We start from the raw sequence: 26,282 nt of genomic DNA, 5'->3' as shown, positions 1-26,282 counted from the left end.
TTTTTCCACACGCAAAGACATGTTGCTAAACCCTTGTGCTGCTTTGTAGCTGTAACATTAAGTAAAGGGGGGGGTGGGGGAGGTGGGGGGAAGATAAAAGAGAAAAAAGAAGGATTCCAGAAACAACTAGTTCTTTGTATTTTAGCAGCTGATAGCCCACCGTCTCGTTGACTTAGGTGGAGAAGGAGCATGTTCTTGCATGGTTGACCTGCCATGCAAAACTTCGCCGCTGTCTTGGGTACAAGGCTCTTTCTCGCTGCTACACATGAGTATTGTTTCTGCTTCTTGCAAATCCAGAATGCCAAGGAAATGAGAGTGTATGTGACATATTGCTCCACATGCAGGGATTTCTGAAGAATGATCATCTTGTCAATAGTCAAATCTGTTATATTGTCTGGGAATTGGGCTTTTCCCCTCAAGGTATCTTGCACTGCAGTGTACAAAGTATCATTGTACACTAAAAGATACTATGTTTCAAAAAGAGAGTAATGCATCATTTCACAACTCCTCCAGTTCTGGTTTTGTGCTCTTGTCTGGTATGTGAGCTCTACCAGCTGAGAGCGAAGGCAGCATTTTCTTTCCTCAGCAATACCCATTTTCACACGTTTTAAAAAGCCTGTGTTTTCATGTAGTAGCCAAATTAATTCATCTTCATTCTAACAATCCCATTAGTAGGGTTGATTTCATTGTTGGACTATTACACTAAAGTGCAGAAGACTATGTTTTCTTACTAATCTGTCAAAAGCTTTCTGGATGACCCCAGCAAGTCATTTGATCTCAGGGTTTCAGCTGTGGGGTTGTTTATTATCATTATTATTATGATTGTTGTTGTTGTTGTTATTGTTACTGTTATTATTGATCATGGTACATCCTTATTCCTTTTGCTAGCTTTGTGTGTTAAAATTTATGTCATTTGAGGTAAAAATGTAATTCTGCTCATCTGCCAACTACTCACAACAAGAAGGCTTTAGCTGACTCTCTGAAACTGTAGGTAACTATAGGTTCAATTGTACAGGCTTTTATATGTTGGCATTCAAGATGAAGTATGGTCTATCCAGCTACCTGAAGGGCTTTGAATACCCACATGGTCTTTGTTGGTCCAAGTCTATTTTGGACTGCTTCATTTTTTCATGGATATCTTCACCTGTTTGGAAACACTGTAGCTTATGATAACACTTTGGAAACATTTATGCTAGAAATTAAATAGCTGCTTACCTGGAATCTAGGAATATCAATTTTAAGTCCAAACTTGCTCTGAACATAAACATATTACTGTGAAGTTTGATCTCAGTGATTGCACTGGGAGGTAAAGATTGACCTACAGCCACCAGTCCAACGATTTGGTAACAGGAATCATACAAAGACATATCTAGCATATACTGCCGTATCTTCAAATAGCCACTGCAATGGATCACCTGGCAGGAGAAGAAAACACACTCAGTATCTGATGGCAATGGAAGAGGCTGCAACTCAGATGACCGCCCAATTCCAATGAGGTTATAAAGCACTATACAATTACAATAATTAAATACTGTGTAGTATGTTAAGGCTTCAAAAGTGCTGTTAATTTATAAATGGAGGTTAAAACACAGTAAATGTCATTTTTTGTGTTTACTGTCAACATGATTAATCCAGTATTAAAGCACATGGTCTTTGGGGACTATCTAGACTGCTTTCTAGTTAATACTTTAAACTCTCTTTGATATAGATTTCTTGTAGATACAGTCAGTATTCCTGTTCATTAATCAAATAATCTGGAAATTGCGTTTTTAAATTACTCTTCTCTCACACACACACAGAGGTATATATGAACATTTATATTTTAATGAGTTCTTATTCTGATGAAAAACAGACACTTTAAAAACCCAGTGGAGATTAATGCATCACATTTATAAAGATTAACTGCTGTATATGCTAATGCACTAAAATTAAGTTCTCCAGCCAAGCTCATATGACATTGTTTTGACATGTGACCAAGCCCAGGGTCCTGAGACAAGATTCCTGAATCCCCATATGCAATTCCTAATCAAAAAAGCAATAACTTCAGTGTTAGACTGTAAAAATCCATAATGTCAGCTAAAGGGGGGGTGGAATGGTAACCTGGAGAATCATTTGTGCTCCTGCTGATTTCCTACTCCAAACAGAAGGCATACTACACATCCATCAGCTTAATTTCTGTATTTGACTTTTAATTGTGTCCAATGGAAAGGAATTAATTTACATTGTATATAGTACTTCTGAACAACCTACTAAACAGTCATCTATAAACAGGCTCCTCCTGTGTAACCTTCCTTCCCGCCTCCTCTCCAACCACCAAGTGGTTAGGATGTTTAGCAAAAGAACAGTAGCAAGCAAAACTTATTTAATTTCTCTCAGCAGAACCTGCTAATTCCTACACTATTTGATTCATGAGTTCTTCCTGTGCTTCAGTTAATCAGGTGATATTTTCAAAATTAACTCCTGACTCCAAGTACAAAGAGAATAAATTTAGGCCAACATCTCTCTAGATTAATACATCCTTAAATGTTTCACTGTGTAAAATTTTAATAGTGACCAAAAGAAGAGTGAAGGTGATCCCTCTGATTAGCAGTCATAAATGGGAGTGGGGGAGAAACCCATACAGAGATACCACCACTAAAAGCTTTACTCTTTTACCTGATTTCACTTGCAGCTTTGGGACAGAATTATTTTTGCTGGGAAGCAGCTGAGCAAATAGGGGTCCATATAATGCAGAATTATCAGTCTAACCAAGTAGATAGTAGTGTAAATAGACAGATATATGTCTGGACCTTGAACACATTCCTTAAAAGAGCTCTGCTTCTCTTGCATGCTTTTCTTTTTGTTTTCGAATTACTCAAAATGAATCTTTACCAGACTGTATGTGAAGTGATAGAATTACACCATGTAGCTCAAAGAGCAGCAAATGCACACTGTAAAGTTGAAAATAAGAACTACCTGAATGACAGGTATTATTATAGAATCTCAGTATTTGCTGTGGCTTCTGATTTCATGTAATAAATAGAAAATTAATACAAAAGGTAAGATTTATAAACAAACATGGTGGTTTAGTATAATTCAGCCCTGAGTTGATAGTAATGATTGTTTAGGGTAACATTACAGTCTCATTAATGTTAAGGTAATTCTGGTCAAGCCAAAGAAGTGGCTCCTACAACTGGGTGTCTGCTCAGACAGAGCACGGTAACACCAAGGCAGAAGGCTGTGGGAAGACTTCCAATTTCTTGTGTATGGCTTCCTGCCTCACTTGCCTCCAGTTCCATAGGGGAATAAGACCTAGCTGTGTGCTCTCCTCACACCTCTGTGGCTGTGCTCCAGCCAATTCCCCAGTCTGAAACAAAGATCAGGATGTGGGAATGTGCAACAAAGCAAACTGCAACTCACGGTGAGAGTCTAGACTTGCATTACTAAGGGAATCTGCAATCAGCAGTGGCATTTTTTGCATCTGTTCTGATTTTTTCCATCACAGTCTTTGCTTTCAGCTACACATATGTAAAAAACTGAAATAAACTTGTCACTTGTGAATACTTGCCTGGGCGAGGGGGATGGGGAAAGAAAAGCTTATATACATTACCTTGTAGCCACTGCATGTCAATCCTGCATTCCTCTTGGCTAGGACACACTTCATTCTCAGGAAGAATGATCTCTCAATTTCATATTCTGAAAACATAAAGTACACTGCTAATTTATTACTGAAGATTTCAAAACTGTCCATAACATCGCCTTTCATGGTTTAACAGATGTGCTTACATCTCAGCCTTAGGGAGCAATAGAATCCAGCCATTCTACTTCCCACTCAATCTCTGCCCTTAGGATTTATTTCACCTTCATGTTAGGATTCTTTGTGAAAGTTGGACAAGTCAACATGACTAGGTCTCCACATTTCTGGTTTTACCACCCTTGTTTCTAAACAGCTAGTTACCAGCCCCTATTGGTAGGGGGAAGGAAACATGCCCTTTGGAGTGTTAGGTAAATTAAGGTACTCTCTAAAATAACAGCAGAAAGGAAAACAAGAAAATTCATTGGTTTTGTAATAATTTGAGCGTACATAGTTAGCTGTGCCCAGACTGATGAACTTCTGGTCTCCATATGCAATATTAATACCTGTTTCACTGATGTCCAAAACCATCTTGGCAGATGTTTTTAAACAAATGTCTTCCTGCATAACCTCCAGAAATGTCTTAAAGTTAAATATTGCTCAGGTACACATTTTCTACTAAGAATAAATTACTATTATATTTAATGTTAATTATTCTCAGTAACAGTTCAGACATAGTTCTGACTTTTTTTACTGAAAGTTGCAGTTTGCCAAAACACAACTATATTAGGGAAAGAAATCTCACTTGGTACATCTGTGAATAGGAAAATCAGGGAAACAGAGCGGTTTTCAGGTTTTTTGCAATGTTGTATTACCTTCTAACTCACCATAGGGTTTGATCCAAAGTCCACTGTAATCAGTTGGAGTCTTGCTTTAATTTGATGTAACTGTTGAGTTGTATTCCCAATTTTTGTGCATCCATCACCTAATTAACACCTCTTAGCCACACACCTGCACTGGTTTGAGCCTCAGACCACTACCTGGAAACCAATAAACTCTCTATATTAAGTTCTGAGTTTAAAGGTCTGAAGATATAACCACAGAAAAAGGATTTAGCAAGGAAGGAAAAGAAATGCACTATGTAGTGTATCTCAACTAATATCAGCCTTCCTGAGCATTTTAATTTTCCATTTATTTTTGTAATGCAAATTAGATCCGTATGGGGAAAACAGGCATTTAAATGAACTGGCACATCTACTATAGGGTTTTAAATACAAATGTATACAATTTGGTGGGAGGAAGCCATACAGTACAGACTACTATTGCTGAAGCGTGATTTCACAAGTAAAGAATGGATCTGGGAGATAGGAACATCAGTGCAATTCATGGTTTCGATACAAATTTTCTGTGTGACCTAATACTAGTGCTTGCTCTCTTTCTGCCACAGCCCCATGCACACAAAATAAAGGTAACTTTCTCCCTTCAAGGGGGCAAGGGAGAAAAATAATTAATAAACAGTAATGAGGATACAAAGACCATCTTTAGACATGAAGTGAGTTGCCAGCAATTTTGATGACTTACATTAATTGTCTTTTAATTACTTACATAATGACTTCTATAAAAAGATTATTAGTGCAATTGGAAGCAGTGCCTTAAACTCTTAAACTTCTCAAATGTCCTGCCACAAGATCTTAAAGAGTCTTTTTCAGTAGCAAGCTCCTTCCAGGCACCTTATTCATTAGCCTTCTATTTGCTGCTTCCTTTGTTTTTAAATGTTACTGTAGACTAGTACACTGCTACAGAAACACTTAGTTAGCTGTAACTTCACTGTTCCACCAGCAGCAGTTTATGATCCACAGTGTGGTCTTCAGGTGTTGATAAAACTAGAGCAGAACCCAGACTAGAGGATAACATTTTTCCTTTATTATTTTACATTATTAGCTATTTAATTATTTAAGAAGATACCTTGTGTCCCTGATTTCATGAGGATTGTAAGCAAGAGGTCCCCCTGGAACTGGCTACAGACTTTCTAGGAAAGCAAGAGGGTGATTAAAACAATGCAAGTGCAAACATGCTATGTGGTATAGGAGGACAGAGTAAAGAGGAATAGAGCTGCACCCTAGTACTAAGTGGTATGGGGAGGGAAGGGTGATAGAATTGTAATTCAGTAGTAGCCACACGTGACTTGTGAGACTGAAGAGTAATAATCGGTAGCTTTGTCATTTTGTGTAATCAAGTGCAAAATTACATATAACTGTAATTAGTTTTTTAGCAGTGTGTTGCTGAACCAACAAACAGTAGTCTTTTAAATCAGTTATATCTCATGCCTGCAATCTAAAGAGGGATGAGTTACCCATGAGGTAACTGGGGACTTATCTGGGAGGTTCCATTTTTGAGTCTTGACCTAGCTGATACTAAGATGCCTGAAGTAAGCAAAAGGAGAGATGGTCCATGTGGCCAGACAGAACCTGGGCTGAGTGGTATACTGCCTTTTTACCTGAAGAGGCCAAAGTAGTACATACAGGATGATATGCATTCCTCCTCCTGTGTGTCTTAAGAGTGATTGTTTTTGTGTGGGACCCCAGTGTCATTTTGCAGAGAAAAAAGCAAAATATGTCTAAAGGAGAAAAAGAGCACTTGACCATTCCTGGATGGTCTGGGGCCGTAACAACTACTAATGCAGTTATCTAGTAATGCAGTGTGTCCCATAAGATGGGCAGATGCAGGATGCCACAGCATTTTTAAGCAGCCTGCTGGGATTGTGACATGACTGGTTAAGGCTAATGGCTATGTCAAAGTGCCCAGTGAATAATGTGCAGGTGCTATAATTGTGTCTGGGCATCATTTGCAGGATTGGAGCTGAAGAACACAGAAACTACCAGAGAAGCTTGTGAGTGTGTGCAAGAGAGTATAAAACCTATTAGTGAGCTTTGAGAATGACTCACTGGCAAGGAAAAGCAGGACAAGGCCATCCACATTGCTCATGCTTACATGAGTGTTATTAGTGTGTATGTGGTGCCTGTAAAAGCACTGTTCTGCTGTCCCTGTTGATCTGTTGTTGGTGGGCTCTGTGTACATATGTGTGTTTGTGCGTGCCTACTGGGGATAAAACTATCTGCAGACCTGATCAAGAGACTGCAAAATATATAGGAGCAATAAGACCAAAACTGTCACATAAAGAGCCTAGGTGTGCAAGGCTGTGAACAATGTGAATTAGTATTCATATTAACTGATACCTTTGCCAGTGTGACTTCCCAATACCCTTGGAATTAGTAGAAGAGGGTAGCAAAGCAGAAAAGAACTAAAGTAAATGTGTAGTTGTAAAGCTGATTAGGAAATGAAAAGCCCTGGTATCCTGCTGGATACTAACACATCCATCAATATAATGCAAAACTTAGAACATCACATCCAGGCTGTACCTAATGCAGTTAAAATGGTCTACTCTAATGAAGAGAATGTAGAAAGGAAATTAAGTACTTAAAGATTTAGCAAGTAAAGAAGGAGATGCTGAATATTAAAATAGGAGAAATCAGATGAGCTGTGAGAAGAGTGATTACTAATGCATGCTGTCCTGCTGCAGAGGTTAATCACAAAATTGTGAGGAGATAGTAAGCATGACAGCTCAGTTATACAGGAAAAAAGCCTGTAGCATAAATATCCAGCACCTTCTGTAAAAGGAAAGTAACTGAAGATGTCCAGGGATATAGCAAAAGTCTCCAGTTGTGAAAGATAGAAGAACAGTAAATGTAAAATAGGCACTCCAGGCTATGCGGTGTATGTAACCAATTATCCTTAGGAGTTAAGTGATTTTATCAGTCAGAATTAAGTTTTGAAAAACTGCAAAAAATATAACTTAAAGCATCTAGACCTGGTAATGTAATTATCAATATCACTAGTGTTCTTTCAAGCAAATGAGTAAGCACAGCACATATAAACAACAGAAAGAATCTTAGGCTATCAAGAAGATAACAGAGAGGAAACCAACCAAGTCCTACCTGTTCTTAAGAAGTTAAAGGTTGAGACAACTGTGGGTTAAGCACATATACATGAAACTTAAGAGACAGAATAATGAGTAGTAAATTGTTATGACTGAAACAGAATATAAGCAACACTGAAGGAAAATAGCCTTTTTAATTATCAGAAAATATTCATACCATCTAATAACGTAGCTTAACCACTATATTTAGTTATTCTCAAATGTTAACTATATAAATGCATCACTGTAAGTGATGTTAATGCCTTTCCTTTGTGTTAAGAAAATGTTAAAAATCTCTTTATAAACTATATCAGTTATAGAGAAAAGATGAAATCATCAGCTAGTGAAGGATGAGAAACAAAATGCTACCGAATAGACCAGAAAGTCTTATAAAGATGTTCCAGCTGAGTTAACACAACAAAAAAAAACGAATAAGAACAATCTTTATTGTTTTTTATCTTCTGTATGTATCAAAGAAAAAAATGGTAATTCACTCAAATCGTATAGATATTGATAACTACGTACTGCTCAGCTTTGAGTTTGGTCTTTCTTTTTTCCTTTTTTCTTTTATGGAAAGGGAGATTAAGAAATAAAACCAGATCCAATGTGAAGATATTTTCATCTCTAAAAAAAGAGACCCCATTTGTCTGCATGAGGATGTACTTCATATTATTATTAGCGATAATAAATAATAGATAAAACACTATTACAGCACTGTAATCTCCGTGTATGTATTCTGTGTGTATTTGGATGGATGTAACTCGATGTATTTACAGAACAGTATTTTTAGAGCTGCAAGAAGCAGAGAAGATTTCATGAAGCGTAACAGTATCTCCCATGGTGAACTACTTTCCAGCTGTGCCTTCACAGCACCTGGAACCGAGACAACTGTATCTTCACACAGTGTGGTATTGGGGATATTTTAGATTGGAGTAAAACAATCTCATATGTAAATTCACATTTGTCACTGCAGGAGGCATTATGTGTTATACATTATATTGCCCCATACACTAGAGCTTCCAGAAGCAAGCTGAAAAGCTGTAAAACTGGAAAGCTGGATTAGAATAGAATAGAATAGAATAGAAATTAATAGAATAGAAATTAATAGAAATGAATAGAATAGAAATTAATAGAAATGAATAGAATAGAATAGAATAGAATAGAATAGAATTAGAATAGAATAGAAATGAATTGAATAGAATAGGATAGGATAGAATAGAAGAGAAGAGAACAGAACAGAATAGAATAGAATAAAACAGAACAGAATAGAATTAGAACAGAACAGAACAGAACAAGAATAGAATAGAATTAGAATAGAATAGAATAGAATAGAAATGAATTGAATAGAATAGAATAGGATAGGATAGAATAGAAGAGAAGAGAACAGAACAGAATAGAATAGAATAAAACAGAACAGAATAGAATTAGAACAGAACAGAACAGAACAGAACAAGAATAGAATAGAATTAGAATAGAATAGAATAGAATAGAATAGAATAGAACAGAACAGAACAGAACAGAACAGAATAGAATAGAATAGAATAGAATAGAATAGAATAGAATAGAATAGAATAGAATAGTTCAGTTGGCAGGGACATACAACAACCATCTAGTCCAAGTGCATGACCACTCCAAAGCTGACCAAAAGTTAAAACATGTTATTAAGGGCATTGTGCAAATGCCTCTTAAACAATGACAGGCTTGGGGCATCACCCACCTTTCTAGGGAGTCTGTAAAGAAATGCTTCTTAATGTCCAGTCTAGACCTCCCCTGGTGCAGCTTTGAACAATTCCTATGTGTCCCGTCACTGCATACCAGGGCAAAGAGATTAGCATCTCCCTCCACTTTCCTTCCTCAGGAAGCTGTAGGGAGCAACGAGGTCACCTCTCAGCCTCCTTCTCTCCAAACTAGACAAACCCAGATTCCTTAGGCATGCCTTGCAGCCCTTTCACCAGCTTTGTTGCCCTCATTTGGATGCATTTAAGGCCCTTCACATCCTTCTTAAATTGCAGGGCTCAGAACTGCACAGCCCTCTAGGTGAAGCCACACCAATGCTAAATTTGCTAAATTCAGTGGGATAATCACCTCTTGTGGCTGGTTGGCTATACTGTGTTTGATGCACCCCAGAATGTGGTTTGCCCTCTTGGCTGCCAGGGCCATACTCAGCTTAGCATTAACCAGCACCCCCAGATCCCTTTCTGCAGGACTGGTCTCCAGCCATTCCTCTCCCAACCACCTGAGTTTCCAAAAAAGTAAGCAGTCACCTCATGGAGATGGCAAATTTTGCTGCAATTCATGCAAAACATCACTACTGTTGTATCTCCTACTCAGCACCATTTCTTTCAAATACCGACTATTCCAGAAGGTTCACCATATATGATGAAATTTGTGTGTTTATTTGCACATTTTCTAGCATTTGCCCTAGCCATCTATAATTCTGACAAACAGTTCTGTATTTCATAAGAAAGGTTTTAACGCATTTTCCTTTACAGGCATACTGCAGCTTTTCCCATATTCCCCTTTACTTTCTATGTCAGCATCTATTTTCCCTCTTTACCTGAATGTGACTTATTTCCCTCCCCCAAACAATTTTAACATAACTTGGAAATTGATCCTTCTTTTCATAAGTCAGTTGAAGAATTTTCAAAGTTTGCAGATTCTTCTGTTCAAACTTTTTGCACGAGATGAGTCAAGAAAATGTCTCATAACTGTTATCGTTAAAAATAAACCTCCACCCCCACTTCTAAATTGGTAAGTATCTTGAAAGGCTCTGATGAGACCTTCCTGAAAAGCAGACCAGCCATCTTCGTACAGCTTTTAACATTTCTCAGAACGTATTGATGTGTTTATCTGCTACAGGAATTAGAGATGAAAAGCAAAGCTTTAGGGTTCTTTCTAAATGTTTACCCTCCCATTTTTGGCACAGTGCTTTTCTTTAGTTATGCGGAACACAATCACAGGTCTATTTTTCTAGCAGACAAACACTTCCAGTATTTGTTATAACTTGGATTTACTTATGATAGCAAATCCCTGATTTTGTTTGCCTTGTATCGATGTTTAACATTTGAAAGTGATTGTCCTCTCCCCACTGCTCCACAAACTTTTATTGAAATGTTTTTAAGAATGATCTGTGAGTCACTCGGGTTTTATCCTGGAATTCCAATTTTCCATTTTTCCTCAACTGGGTGACTGGTAATAGTTGGAAATTAAAACTAATGTAAGTAAAATACTAGTTTTGATCAACATGATCATACACTTTGAGCAGATTTCTTTGTCTTTCTTTCTGCTCTTCTTTGGAAGGGTGTAACTAGTTACTGAGATCCTGACTTTTCCAGTGTGTCTACTAGCAGATATTTTAATAAAATTGAGGTATCATTTATAATGAGGGGGAGGTACTGCAAGTCAGAGTCCATATCCATGTCCAAGACATCTATTTCAAATGCATCGCTGTTTATTTTTTAGCCAAACTCCATGTTTCCCTTATCAGACTCAGAGAGGTTTTTCTATTCTACTAATATATTACTATATTGCCTGCTCATTATGGAGAGGCTCCCTCCCTGAAGCACTGCTACCATATAGTTGAGTAGATTCAGTAAATGTTATAAATGAGGCAGAGAGTAAATAGCTTCATTCAGATCCCAGCCCAAAGTTATCCATATGTTAACATCCTCACAAAGCTGAAACACAGCAACCTGTGACTGAGAACACAGAAAAACAGTGCTGTCTATGGACATACAGAAGATATATTTCTTTCTCACAGCACCAAGTACCATTTCTATAAAGAATGCCTTCTCCATTAGTCCCTTTTATTTTCTTAGCTTCCTATATCACGCATTATGGTTTGACTACAAGTACTAGTCAAGAATAAAATAGCCTGTTTATATTTTACAGATTTTTATTTTCTTATTCTCATAAACAGAATAAGTATCACAGTAAAGAAAATGAGTCTTGCTAATTTGGACAAAGAATTTGTGCATTTGTTCACTCTTATTGCACATGACTGCCAAACAGGATTCTCCAAGCATTTCTGTGAAATTATGGTTAGTTTTATGGAACCCAGAATTGCCATCCCTGGGGGTGCAACTATGAAATCCATCTTTTCTTTCCACTCCATCTTTCATCTCTTTTGAAAGCAAACAGCCACAGAATTCTGTGGTTTGCATGCTGCTTGCACAGTGGACTGAGAAAAAAAATCATCATAGTTTTTTCCACAACTTCACCTCTCATGCCTTTATTTTCTCTAAGGCAAAAGCTACTATTTTATATGTCTTTTGCAAAGCTCCCAAGTTTTGACATTAGCAAAATATGGCATTGTTTTATTGCAGAACCACTTTGTAAATTAATATACATCACCATGCAAACTGCACTCTGCTGCGCCATGCACTGTTTTAAGAATGTATGCCTCATCTGTCACTATGAAAAATACGAAGCAGCATTAAAACTGGGAGCTCTTGACACAACTAATGATTCATGTTCGCTCTGCATGGCAGCTTGGGTGCAATGTCAAATCTCAGCTATAGTGTAGAAGATGAAAAGAGTTCTCTAAGGGCACGATTAGACAAAGCACTGAGCTCACGGTCACCTGCTTCTACCTTTCCTCCCATCTAACTTGTGTGGAGACACGTGCCTGCCTCAAGCTAGTGCAGTCCTCTGGAGACAAGGCATGCATGTGTGATAAGCTGTGCTCCATGTCCCTGCTGGACTGTTTTACAGGGTGGAAACACAGATACCGCAAGTTCATGTCTGGATAACACTTTACTGCCCAACCCCCAAAACACTCTGGGTTATTTTTGCTCGTTCAGTTGGTTATTGCCTTCTTAGCTCCTCTGTAGTATGAAGTCACACATGTTCTACTCTTATTTTTGTGTAATCTGCAAAGCATCTGGGTCCCACACAGCACGTTGCTGACTAAAAGAGCATGCAAGTATCTTGGCTAGTCTCCTGTGAGCATAAGGCTATAGCTTTTGTGAGGCACGGGAGAAAGAATGTCACAAATTCTACCCCTTAACTCTGAATGAGGTCAACACCAACTTCCAGAACAAAAAAGAGGCAAAAGCGTTGTAGGTGCACACAAAAGAGAGCTTGCATAGTAGCACACACAGTTTTAAGGTAGTCCTTGAAGCGGGGAATCCAGGACAGGGCCAGCATGAGAATGGGCTTGTGAATGCCTTTGATGGACTTTGCTCATGACAAATTCAGAAGCAGGCCTGGAGATGAGTTAGTGGAAAATGAGGAGTCAGACCTGTAAGCCTGGTGCTTACTAACCATCTTTATTATTGCTAGGCTAAAAAGAACAGTGCAAAAGTGAGGTTGTGATCAAAACTATTCTGCAAGACAAAACACTGCATGCAAAGGGATGTATGAAAACAACATTTCCCCCTTCTTACTTGGTCAAACTGATTTCAAGTAGAGAGAAAAAACAAACCAGACATGCTTTCCCTTCTCCCTATTACACTGCAGCATTGTATATACACATGCAAGTTACAGGCTTAAGTGTTTGAGAATACTCATCTTCTTTTTAGCAAATGAGTGGCACTGGTTGAATGATAAAATATAAATACCTTACATGGCAAAATTGCAAATTAGAGAGCGAGCAAGAGAGAGCAAGTCCCTACACACATACTAAGCTAGAACTGAAGTTTGTGGGCTGACTTGTTTTGTCCTGGTAATGTTCTTGCTATGGTAGGAGAGCAATCAGTTGCTGTCCTCTGTCCTAGAGTTTCAAGCTTGCACGTGCTGCCCAAATTTCGTCCCTATTTGGTCAGTTTGTTCTGTGTCCTGACTGTATGCAGAATCCTGTCAGTGCTGCAGAGGGTAAATTGTCTCTACTACCATTCCTGTCACCCAAACTTAGATGTTTTCCAGCATTTGCCCAATTTTTCTTTTGCTCCTGTAAATGATGCTTCTAAACTTTTCTTACAGGAGAAACTCAACAGGGCACTAGGCAGAAAGGAAACAAATATCTTGTGCAGTCTGAAGCACTCTACTATCTTTGATATATAGTATGGCTAATTACCAACAAAAAAAGATTTTTTTAATGGGGTGACAACAGTCTTCCCTCTTTTCCACTTTTGTACATCCATAATAATAGTATTTTCTTGGTTTCTCAAGTTTAAATTAACACTAACAAACAGTGGTAACAGGATCATCCTGTTAAACCTTTATCTTTCAATAACAGTTCTCCTATAAAATATTTTTAGATCCTATAAAATATTTTAGATTAATTAAAACAAAAATTTATATCAACATTTCTTTTGTATATGTGCTACTAGAAAAATGTCTTTAAAACTTAGTGTAAAAAAGACTTTTCCAGATGTCCAATTTTCTATTCCCTTCTTTTAATACTGAATGAAATGTACGTAGGGAAGATGTTCTTCCCTGATAGGAACAGGCATTTGCTTCTTCGCTGACTGATACAGTGCTCTTTAAAGCATCAACCAGAATGGAGAAAGTCTGACACAATGTATTCCAAAATCCTTGTGTAACTTACATTAGGCTTATAACTAGTCATATAAGAATTATCCAGTTATTAGCAGACAACCGAGATGTCTACAACAACTGCAGTATTCCTTTTTCCCTTTGTCTGCTCTGGAGCTTGTTAATAAGCTGGGTTTAGTACACTGTGCTTTGGTGTGCAAGTCAGCAAAAGCTGGGAAGCTATAGACATTTTAAAGGATTAAAATCTCAGAAAAAAACATATGAAACCAATAAAAGACACACAATGTCTGATTCCAAATGCACACATGGAAGAGAAACACACAATGCTGAATCCCTCTCAGCATTGCTTAATTGCTTGTCTCAGTTATCCTGCAGTGCAAATATCTCTTATTTCATGTGCTTGCTTGCTTGCTTGTATTCAGCTGCAATGATGACAGATGGACTGACTAGTCATATCCAGCCTGCACTACCCTGATATTTCATACACAAATTTTCTTCTTTATTCTTAGAGATATGGTTCAGGAGGTACAGCATTTTCCAAAAACATCCAGATGGTTTAGTAAGTGCTACTATCCTGCTACAAGCCTACCACTCTATGCTGCTAACAGAAAAATTTCTGCAAAAATGGTTAGTACAGACACACTTGACAGCAACATAATTTGAGGGCTTAAGGTCCCAACTTATTGTAGTATGTGCATCCCAGCTTGTGTCAGTATGTTGTTTCATCTAAAGAGCATGCGAGGGGAAGCTGGATGTAGTCAATAATCCTGGTGCAATCCTCAACATTCGGTCCCTGAAAGCCAACCACTATTTCAAACACATTCAAAATGCTTATCACCTCTGGACAAAGCACTTTGTAACAGTCACTTCACAAACCTTTGCCAGCATTTTGCCTCCCACCATATGCTGAGCTGTAGCAGCTCAGACTTACTAGCCTGACAGACATTTAGTTTTACACTATGTGTGAAGTGTGGAAAGGGGTCAGCTCCTCACATGCCTCCATGAAGTTCTGGAGCTATTGTTGGCTAGGCAGAATTTTGCATGGCACCACAACCACGACCTACTAGGTCTCCTGCAATAAGCAGGGGAGATACGCAGCATGCACTGAGTGTCTACAGTGAGCTGTAAACATAATCTTGCAGTCTTCCAAGATTCAGAAACTAATGTTACCTCCTCATACCCACGTGTTGGAGCCTAGCCACCCTGCTGGATGACTACTTTCTGCCCCAGCAGGAGAATCTCATCCAGTGGACCAAGTTTGTTAGTTCCACTGCTTGAAGAAACAGAAAAGAAAAACTTTCAGAACTGGAAGTCCTCAAGGAAAGACAGCATGCATCAAACCCACTTTTCTACATCCTAAGAAATTAGCTGCTCAGCCCTACACCATGAAACAATTCCTATGTTCCTGTTAGTGAACTGTTGCATGTCTTAGGATAGAGGCCCAGGAATCCCACTATCAGCCTATGCAAAAAATACAGGTGGTATAGGCAGTGCAAAACTGAGGTGTAAGGCTTCACAGTACAAAACCAAGCCAGAACACACTGAAATGCTGCAGACCAGAAACATTTTAAGCAATATTTGGAAAGTTATGAAAGGCTAATAAAGTTACCTGAGATCTGAGCACAACCCAGTACACATCATTTGGAAAAGATACCAAATCATTCTCTTTTTTTTTTTTTTTCCTTTTTCTTTTCCTACTAACTCATCCCAGTTGAATACAATGGATTAAATTTATTACAACTGGTGCAAAGTTGGCCTAAAGACTCATGTGCGGTGATTTGCTGAGGCATACCCTACCTTTAATGTATATGTGAGAGAAATTATTCTTTTTCCCCACCCCAGCTACCCTCAGAAAGAGAGTCCAGCTGTTGGTTTCTTTCATAGCAAGGGATCAGTACATATTGTTTTACATTTTCAATGCCGGTCACGCAACTAAAAAGGCAGCTTAAAGACTTTATAAGTTAAAGCTGAAATTCTCCAAAGCCTCCACAGATCACGGGGCTTATGGCTTTCATGGAGTCATAGCTTGTAGACCTTAAAGGACAAAAAGGAGCATTAGATCACAGATGTAACCTGTACATTGCAGTTCATTAAACTTCAGTCAGGTACTCTTGCACTGAGCTCAGTAACTTCTGTTTGCCTAAAGCGTATCTTCTATAAAGGCATACAGCCTTGATCTGAAGACATCAAAAGAGGAAGAAACCACTGCTTTCCTCAGTACTTTGTTCCTGTGATTAATCAGACTCCTAGTTATAAATGTATGCATTATTCTAATTTAAGCTTTTGTGGTTTCAGTTCACAGATATTAGTCCTTGATATGTTTTTTCTTCTAAAACAGTCCTTTAGTTCCCAGTATTTTCTTCCCTTGGAAGTATGCACGCACAGTAATCAAGTCACTTCCCAATCTTCCTTTTGATAAACCAAACAGATGGTGTTTTTTCATCTCTCATTATAAGCCTTTCCAGTCCTTCAATCATGTTTGTGGGTCTCTTCTATACTTTCTCCAAACTGCCATATTTTTTTTAAGTGGACAACAGAATTACACAGAAAAATCCAGTGTCCATTTCACTAATACTGTAAAAATAATACAGTATTATTTTCATCCTTAATTCATCCTTGCTATTCCTGTTTACTATTCCCCTGCTTATATACACAAGGATTTTCCATTACTCCATTTTGCCACAGCTTCACAACAGGAGCTCACACCAAGCTGTTTTCTTTTATGACCTTTAAATGCTTCTCAGAATTGCTGCCTTCCAGTTTCTTGCCCTAAAAGCTTTCTTTGCCATAGCTTGCTATAGCACCACATTGGACTTATCTGAAGAGTGATGACACAACACAAGAGCTACTTCACCAACATCCATTTTCCCAAATTTTATTACATTTAAGATTGCTATGAAGTCCCAGCTACTGGAAGCATGTGATTATTCAATAATTTTTCACTGTCTTTATAAAAACAAAGTATCTACCCTCCTATATTTGAAGATGGGCACATCTTGTTGTACCTGAAACATTAGGAAGTCCAGGGCAAACTTAAAAAATTTAGAAGTTATAATTGAAAAAGGCTTTTGCCTGTTAAATTGATATATTATTTTTGAGTACTAGGCTGAGTTATATGAAGAAAAACAATGTGACAGTAAGCACAATATAAAGAAATACAGACTATATCTGCTTTTATGCAGTGAGCAATAGTTTGCATTTCCCTGAGAAATAGAACGCATGCAAATAAAACTTCTAGAGCTCAACAGCTGCAAGGCTTCCACCTTTCTCATGTTGTCTGGTCTTTCAGAAAAGCTCCTAAGGAATTGATGAAGCACTGGACATACAAGGGAAGGTTTGAAGAGGATAATGAGGGACAATGAGGAAGATTAAAAGCAAATGAAGAAATAAATAAAGGGATAGCATAAAATTTTACTAAGACTTTAAAACTGAAGGTCAAAAGTAATCTGTACTCTGGGTTATTCAACACCACCAACAGAATGCCACAAAGTATAGATACGTGTGTTCACATTTGTGATTTTATTTCTATCATAATGGATCTTATCCAGCTACAGCTGCTGAAATAGCAACTGAACTAGAAATGTATATACGTATCTGAGAATTAGCTGAAGAACACATCTTGAGCAAGTAAAGTTACATGAGCCAAGCTGTAAATTTGTGTTATAAACCTCTGTGTCTGAGGTGCAATATTGATTTTACTCCTGAGTAATACGACAGATTGGAGAGATCTATAAAGTACTAAAGTTATAAAAGGAATTATTTTATTTGACCCTGTGACTTGATGTTTCAGACATGTTTTAAAAAAGAGATAAAATCAAACTGAAATGACAAAAAATGCTCTTTAGAAAGTCTGATTTCCTTTTTATTAGAAAATAAAGCCACTTTCGCCCAACCTCCCTCTGTTCTAAATTATTTGTAGAACTCCATGTTTCATTTAAATGTTCAAAATATCTACTAAGGTACAGACAGAACTTTCTTCATTCCTGTCGTTTATTAAGTAGGTTTCAGGGCTTCACTGAAGAAAAATAGAAAATCTGCTTTGATTTCTGTAGCCTAGGTAGTTTCAGGTTATACCTCAAGATACATATGTACAATGTATACACTGCAGAAAAGAGAACTACTGGCACAGGGCAGACAAATATAAATAAATATTTGGTCACTCTTGTTCATTTTAAAAAGATTTAGCTATGGATTCTGGATATTTCAATACACCCAGTCCACATGTTGTATGGAGAAGAGACACACAGAAGATTTGCATTAAATAATCCCTATACAAACCAGAACACAGCTTAACTCCTTTATTTATCTTCTCCAAGTCTAGGAATCCAAATAAGGTGCTGTTGTTTTGAGGTTTTTACCAACTTCCTCTGCCACACAAAATTTTACACAAAACAAAACGTGTAAATGGATCACATTTCAGAGTAAATTTTCCTTTACCTTTGTGCTATTGAGAAATCAGAGCTTGATACTAATAACAAATAGCATCTATGTAGAATGAGGTAAAGAAAGCTACAGAGAATGAAGAATGTATCTGGGGCTAATTATACCATCAGCAGAATTTCAGACTGAAACAGCACAACTGAATTTAAAAGTTTCAATTGTGTGCAAAGTCTTTTGAGACACAACCAGAACAGAATTATACTTCACAGCGACTAGAATTTGTTAAGGAAATAAAGAATTTGACCATAAGTAGAAAAAATGAGAGACCTGATTGTTTCAGAAAACAAATGCTAACAGACATGATAAGCATCCAGAGATATCCAAACATAAGCAAGAAACAGGCAGCACCTATTTCTGAACAAAAAACCAAAACCCAAAAACCTTCTGGAACTGCAGTACTAGTGTGCTGTCTCACTGCTTCTAGTAAAACAGAGCCATTTCACTGAACAGAGAACAGGAAGAGCTGCAGGCTTATTTGCATTTGACGTAATTCCAATCAGTTGCTCATGACTTTAAATCTGTAAAAAAATCTCCAGCTAACAAATTTTAAAAAAAGAAAGGTAACAAAAACAGATTATTGCCACTGGCAAAACAGTGGGTATAAAAATGTCTTACTACCAATTCTGGATACCAGCAGAACTGCATGATAAGTCATGCATTTCAACCAGAAGTGTCCCCTCTCCTGTCAATAATTTAGGAAAAAATAAAAAATTTGTTTTAAAAAAATGTCAACATTAAAAAAAAAACCAAACTGACAAAGGAATGAACAAACTGTGAAGTAGTCAAGTAACAACTAGAAGGAGAAGAGTCCAAGAAAAATAAGTTTGTTTTTTAAGACACCAAAGGGTATGCAAAACAACCTGTTTAGGGAGGCAGAGGAGAGAAGGAGACTAAGATAATTCTTCCATTTACACCACTCAGACCAGTACATATGCTTCCAGGCACATTAAACTTCCCTGCAAGCAGGGGGTACATGGTTATGCACTGATGGAATCACAGCAGTCAGAACTGCGGTGAGATCACCAACTACAGAAAATCCATTGGCACCAGAACTGTGAAAAAAATGCCTGATCCTAAACAGAGTTGTAGTTCAAATCCAAAGCTTCTCATGCTTTTAGGAGCTGTCCTTTAAGAAGGCCAGTAAAAACTAGCAGAATGTGAGCTCCAGCTGATTAAGTAGTTATGAAATATATGTGAAAGTACATTGTACACGATGGAGCCAGGTTATTTCTGGTGTTTTAAAGTTAAAAGAATTGCTCCTGAGGAAACGAAAGCTACTGAGGATTATAGTGCGAAGATGAGCATATCTTTGTTAGTGATATAGTAGTTACAACACTGAAGTAACAACTTAATACACAAAGGGTTATGTTAATATTTATGTGTGGTGGCTAAGCACAGCCAGGGTGGACAGTCTGATCCAGGCGTTCACATAATCAATGAGAGTTCTGCTGTCTTCCCTGACACTCCATCCAGCTTAACATCATGCTGTATGGGTACGCGTGGGTGAATCATCTGCAGCACCTGAACAGGATGTGTGGAGAGGCTTGGTGAATCAGTGATCCAGTATCAAGGCAAGCGGACATTACTTTCCTGGAGAGATCACTTTTTAATGAGATTTTCTAAATCTAGGTCATTTACAAAACCCATTTTTGCTCTTCCTGTAGTGGAGGGCATTAGGTCTAGCTTTTTGTCAAAGCTTCGAATTCAACAGTTGTTTTTAAAGCATTAAAAGTGTCCTCCTATTTCCCAATTGCCTAATGTATTTTTTTTTCCCACTAAGACCACACAGCCACAGCTGTGCACAACTAGACTATTGCAACATTCCTGCAATCTCAGGAGTGATGACAAAATAAAAGAAATCAAATGGCCACTGGGCAAAATCTATAAACACCTGTTCAAAACTGCGCGGACTCCATGGCATGAAAAGCATTATTTAATCTAAGATACCTTATTCCCTTTACTGCAACAAACCAAAATCATGCGTCACAGTTTCCCGTTCCTCCTCCATTCACATACGTAGCTTCGTATCAGATAAATACGAACTGGTCACATTTCAGCCTAGGATTGTAACTTATTTAAATTTTTCAGTGGTAGTTGGATCACAGTTCACACAAGTACCTTGTAAGAGGTGAGGATGAAGAGGCTGGTGAGCAGTAAGAACAGCTGTCATCTCATCATGATCAGAAGGATGTATGTACTCATAAATGCTATTACCAGTAAGCTCCACCTGTGAAGAGACATGTAAGACATGAAGCAGTGCAGATGGCTGTTTTTTCCTATCCCAAAAATGCTCTTAAGTAACCTGCATACACTGCATCTGGGTAACTACACACCATTAAAACATAAGCTGAATGTATCAAAACTGTGTTCCAAATTATACTCATTAAACTGAATTAATTCCTTCTTCAGTAGTAACTAATATTAGAGGGGCTTTTATGGGAATTTCTGGTGATGATCTGGATACAGAGGAGCTGCTATTAGAGAAAGCTGGCAAATGAAGTAGTAAACTAACACAGCTGTAGAAATGTTAGATTGCCACAAAATGGGATAAAATCTCTGTGAACTATATTAATGTCTCTCAAGAAGACCGATATCCAGAAAAATAAGGTTTCTACAAGTTCCCAGAAACTATCACCTGCATTCAGCTGGCAGCTGGCCCTTCAGAGCCAAACCACTAGACTGACACAATTCCTTTGTGTCTTTTCAAAGATGATCCACCACACTCAATCCACAGTAGTGCAAAGGGCTCAGAACAGTAGCCAGTGAATTCAAAAGCAGACGTCCATAGATTTTCATGGGTGCTGGATTGAGCCTTCACTGCTTTAAGTAAACATGCACAGTAAAGACTAGATCTATCTTATAGTGTATTCCCTCTTCTAACCTGAACTTTGCTCACACAAGAATGTTTTTCTGTCTTTCTCACTGTTGTACCCATAATAACAGTTGCAAAAAATGAATGGCGTGCACCGTATGTCCTTTTTGCTAACTCTATTTGCCACGTATAAAACTCACCAACAAAAGTCTCCAGATAGATGCAGTAATTGATTTAAGGAGTGAACCAATACTTTGAGCCTGTGTTTTAAATTAGTGTCAGGCTGTCCAATTGTTCAGTGTGGCCTGATGTGCCTTGGGCCCCCAAGATCAGAGACAGCTGAGAGGTGAAGTAATTTAACCTATTATTCTGAGCCAATCCTACTGATTTGCTAAGATGTGTGAGTTGCCTTTTCTTTCGAATAAATGAAGTTGTCTACCCCACAAAGCAATCTTTTTCCAAAAATGTTTCTCATCGTTCCATTTTCTGCATTATTCATGGAATGTCTCTTCTCAAGACTATGCAAACTAACTTTTTTTCCAGCCATCTATTCCCCACTGCTTCTTTCCAACAACCCCTCCCTGCAAAAACAAAAACACCAACACTGATTTGAAATTCTAACCAGAATAAAATTTCACTTAATAAGGGGAAAAGAAAGAAAGAAAGAAAGAAAGAAAGAAGGAAAGGAGAGATGGGGAGAGAGAAAAAGAAAGAAAAAAGGCAGAGAGAAAGAGGTGAAGAAAGAGAGAGAAAGAAAGAAAAGAAAGGAAGAAAGAAAGAAAGAAAGAAAGAAGGAAGGAAAGGAGAGATGGGGAGAGAGAAAAAGAAAGAAAAAAAGGCAGAGAGAAAGAGGTGAAGAAAGAGAGAGAAAGAAAGAGAGGACAGGAGGTGGGGGGAGAGAGACGGGACAAGGCAAGGCAAGGAAAGAGAAAAGGAAGAAGAGAAAGGAGATTATCTATGTTGCTCCATTTTTGTAATTTTCTCTAAAAGTTCTCCTTAAGAAGCACTGGCTGTTCCTTTTCAGTATTGTAACAGGTGGGAACCTGTATAGTAACACACCATATTCAAGCTTTAGTGGCAGAGGAGGAAGGAGAATATACAATCTCACCACGAGTCATGCTTCTCAATGCTTCTGTTTGGTTTTAATTATATGGAGGAAAATGTATTGTAAATGTCCATAGCTATCTCTGTAAATACTGCAATCACCTACAGACACATAAAAATTATTTTTTAAAATTCTAATAATTCTTATGGTGATGGGCATTTTGTTGGCCTATATGCTTAATAAACCAGAACATGAAAAAAATTATCATTGCAAAAATGCATGGCTCTGGCCAGTTTTCAAACCAAAAGAAATATCATTTATGACCCTGTTCCTATTATTTTATCTTTGGCTAATAAAGATTTTGCTGAAGACTATGTTTTCCCTTTGAAATTAAAACAATTGTATCAGAGTATACAGCTTTCAAAAAAAATCATTCATGGGAGGCTATGTGCCAACAATCTCTCCCTTCAATAAAAACACTTTCTTATAAAAACAATATCAACCAACCTGACTAGCAACATCAACTGTAGTAATCCAAAAGATCTTCTTGCCTCTCTGCTATTACCAAGTATAATCATAACCACATCAACATGCATCTACTCTCTTACAAAGTCTGAGTTGTGGGTATCTCTTGCTTTTGCAAAAGTCATAACTATTTCAAAAGGACTACTGACAGAAATACACATTTGTTCACAGGATTCACAGGGCTGGACCCAAGGTCATAGTTTTATCCAAACTGTAATTTGTATCCCAGGGCTCCTATCTAAAATTCAAAACTAAAATGCTTTGTCAAACTAATGACTACTTTTTCCCGTTATATACATAGGAATATTTTCTACTCTGATGTATGCATTTGCAACCCCCACAAAATCAGCAGGAGGTGAACATACAACACTGAAACCAAAATTGACTGTAAAAATGCAAGTGGAAACATAAAGCCATCAGCAAAGAGATGGGGGCTATGTAAGGGTCAAATAACCAAAATATGTGTACATAATTTTAGAACTGACCACAGTCTCCTGCTCTGCATAGTGCTTACAATGTAACACTGAAAACTTAAAAAAATAAATTATATGGTTCAATTCATAAACCTTCTAAGATCCCATGCCTCAGGCTTATTAAACCAGCTTCCTTGATGCAGTTTTTTAATATCTGTAAATACCTGCTTACTACCAAATATTGCTGTTTCCTACTAAGAGGTTTTTTATGTGTAACTCAGCTGCACATTTTTTTCCTGCCAAGAAAAGATTCATAATAAACACAGAGGACTAAGTAGATGGATTCTAGAGCAAATAATTACATATTTGGCCTTTCATATACTTATGTGATGAAAGTAAAATAAACTCTTGGAAAAGTTAGATGTTTGTGGTTAAATATTTCAAGACTTATCAAAAGTCAAAGATAAGCTTGGCTCCCTCATGGTCCCAGAAAATGGCTGGAATAAGCTCCAGACTTTCAAAATTTTTAAAAAATATATCTTTCACCATTGTTTCCTAAGAGGATTTTCCTCTCCATTCTGTGCCTTTGGACTCTGAGGGGGAAAAGTATTTGGGGAATTTGAACCTATTTGTTATCCATGGAAAAAAAGAGGCAAGGAATTGGCACTCTCAACTAGTACAAGTCAGTTCAACACTGGTCTGAGGCCAATTGAAATTATGGAAATTGAATGGAGAAGGGGGTCCTAACCATCAGTATTTACAGAATTTACTGTTACAGTTGAGAGCAAAGGCAGATCAAAATCCAAAGCCACAAATTAAGTAATAGTTCCACAAATGAAGACATAGCCTTTTCAGAAATATTGTTTCTGATTCTGTGGTGCTGCAGACAGTGAGGTAGTACTGAAAAACAATCCTTAATGTTGTTTTTAAATTTTAAACTAGCTTAACTACACCAGCCAGTGAAGGGTTATTCAGAAGCTCTAATTTCTTTCTGCTGAAGTTAAATTCAAGATCAACTAGAAGATAAGGGCTACTGTAGTAGGGCTCCAAGAATATACTGCAAAATATTTTTAAATGGATTTTTTATTTAGTTTAAATACATATTTTTAAACAAATTGCACTTTAACTGGAAATTGATGTGTAGACTAGTTAATTGTCAAATTATTTAATAAAAAGACCTTTCTATGCACACTCTAAAAGATTTTCTACAATCATCATCACTCTGGTCTCAGCTTGTATTGGCTGGAGCTCTATAAGAGCACTTGTTGGAAATATAGTGTGGGATTATGACTTGGTGAGGGAGACTCACAGAATTTGCTTCAACAGACCAATCTCATTCTTGTTGATGTCAGTGGCAAAACTCCCAGTTATTTCCAGAGAAGTAGGAACAAGAACTCATTTAGAGCCCTGGGAAGCTTACAGGAATATCCTACTGTTAATGTATTAATATCCTAGTACGTAGGAGTAGCCTGGTATTAATGTTAGTGGTACTTAAAGCAAAATTGACCCTTCAAAAATGGAACATTGAGACACAGAAAGAACAGATTAAATGATAAGACAGTGTGAGGAAAAAGAGGGGGGATCACTGCCTTGTTTAGCTGGGGTTTTGTATTTATAAATGAAAAACTCTGCTGTGAAATTGCTGAAACACTTACTGTTTTGAGAGTCTAAAATATGCCCTGAAATTTCACATCCCTCTGCTCTCTCCGATCTATAGCATTCTGGGGAGTTCAAGGATACAGCCCATTCACTTACAAATCTCTGCTACAGTGAAACATTTGTGATTTTGCTTATTAAGCTGGCTTCAACAAGCAATATGACCCAATCCTCTAGTTTTCCTCGGCACCCCCTGCACTAAGGGTTTATAGATATTTACATGTGCAATGCACATGGAATTCAGTCTGTGCAGATGGCTGTAAGGGCATGCGGGCTAAATATGACTAAAACTTGTATGACGCTTTCAGTCCCCTCTCCTTGAATGTGGCAAAGTCTATTTAGTGCCCTACTGATCCCGTAGTTCTTTAATTTCACCAGATGAGTGGATAGTACTGAGATCTCCAGGATCTGGTGACTTGATATTCCTTAAGAAGAAAGAAAAGAAAGAAACAATTTCTGGACAAAACCTGCAAGATCAGTTAGCACTTACCAAACAGCAAGCAGCATGGGACAATAAGACTTTGCTTCAACAAGGACAGATGGCAACGCTCAGTGCTTTGGAATAATTGTACTGACTAAATGAATATATTTTAGCAGTCAGCAATGTGGTGGATCTTTTCAAAAAGTTAGAGCAAGAAAAACTTTTAATAAGGCTGTTGATTCAGAGTAGAAAATATGGCCATTCTCTAGGAAAGTTTATTCTAAAAAAAAAGCAATATTTAAAGTAATTTTAACATGCATTAAATGTTAGGAAACAACTAATACTATACTGTAACAGACTCAATTGAACAAACTGCTTGAACTGAGAATGTTCCCTGGACACATTTTTTGAAGTTGGCAGAAAAAAAGTATCCACACAGAATACTGATTCTCAAAATTACCTTTTCTAAAAGAGATTACAAAAACAGGGATTGTAGTTGCCTTTGGATTTAGAAGTGGTGTTTATGAGATTATATACTTGCTTTTTCTAGCTATTTAGAGTTCTATTTTTTTTCACAGCTGTTAATGTCACTATTATAAACACACATCCAAAGGACTTCACAGTTTTTCAATCAAAAGTATTAGTTAGTACCAAAGTTAAAGTACACATATAATCTCCCCAACTCAGCCCCTTCCTGTTTATGGCAATAGCCACAGGGCATATTCCCCAGACATTTTCAGAACATCCTGCTCCCTCTCACCTTCATCTCCTCCTTCTTCTTCCCTCTGCCATTAAGTCTTTATTTCCCTTTATTTAACTCCAAGTCGTGTTTGAGCTGCAACTGGTTCTAAAGAAACACTTCTGTTTCTTGCAAGTCTCATCCAGTGAAATTAATTAGGATTTTTTCTATTGGACTTTGGCAAGCTTTAGGTCAGGTGCTACCAATGAATTTGTGTAATACATTTACACACAAAGGTATGGAAACTTGCACTCTGCAATAAAT

At 37.5% G+C, this 26,282-nt stretch overlaps 1 protein-coding gene across 1 annotated transcript in view; it reads right to left on the bottom strand.

Annotated features, from left to right (window-relative positions):
* Positions 1–26,282, bottom strand: part of SIM2 (SIM bHLH transcription factor 2) — a 58,932-nt gene that overhangs the window by 19,606 nt on the left and 13,044 nt on the right. The window contains exons 4-6 of the mRNA XM_056329956.1: positions 20,526–20,634; positions 3,590–3,675; positions 1,216–1,415 (exon numbers count right to left, since the gene is read on the bottom strand). Coding sequence (XP_056185931.1) covers positions 1,216–1,415; positions 3,590–3,675; positions 20,526–20,634 — 395 coding nt within the window. The remainder of the gene's footprint in view (positions 1–1,215; positions 1,416–3,589; positions 3,676–20,525; positions 20,635–26,282) is intronic.

Source organism: Falco biarmicus, chromosome 2 (assembly GCF_023638135.1).
Source record: "Falco biarmicus isolate bFalBia1 chromosome 2, bFalBia1.pri, whole genome shotgun sequence".
NCBI lineage: Eukaryota > Metazoa > Chordata > Aves > Falconiformes > Falconidae > Falco > Falco biarmicus.
This window is presented reverse-complemented; position numbering and strand designations above follow the sequence as displayed.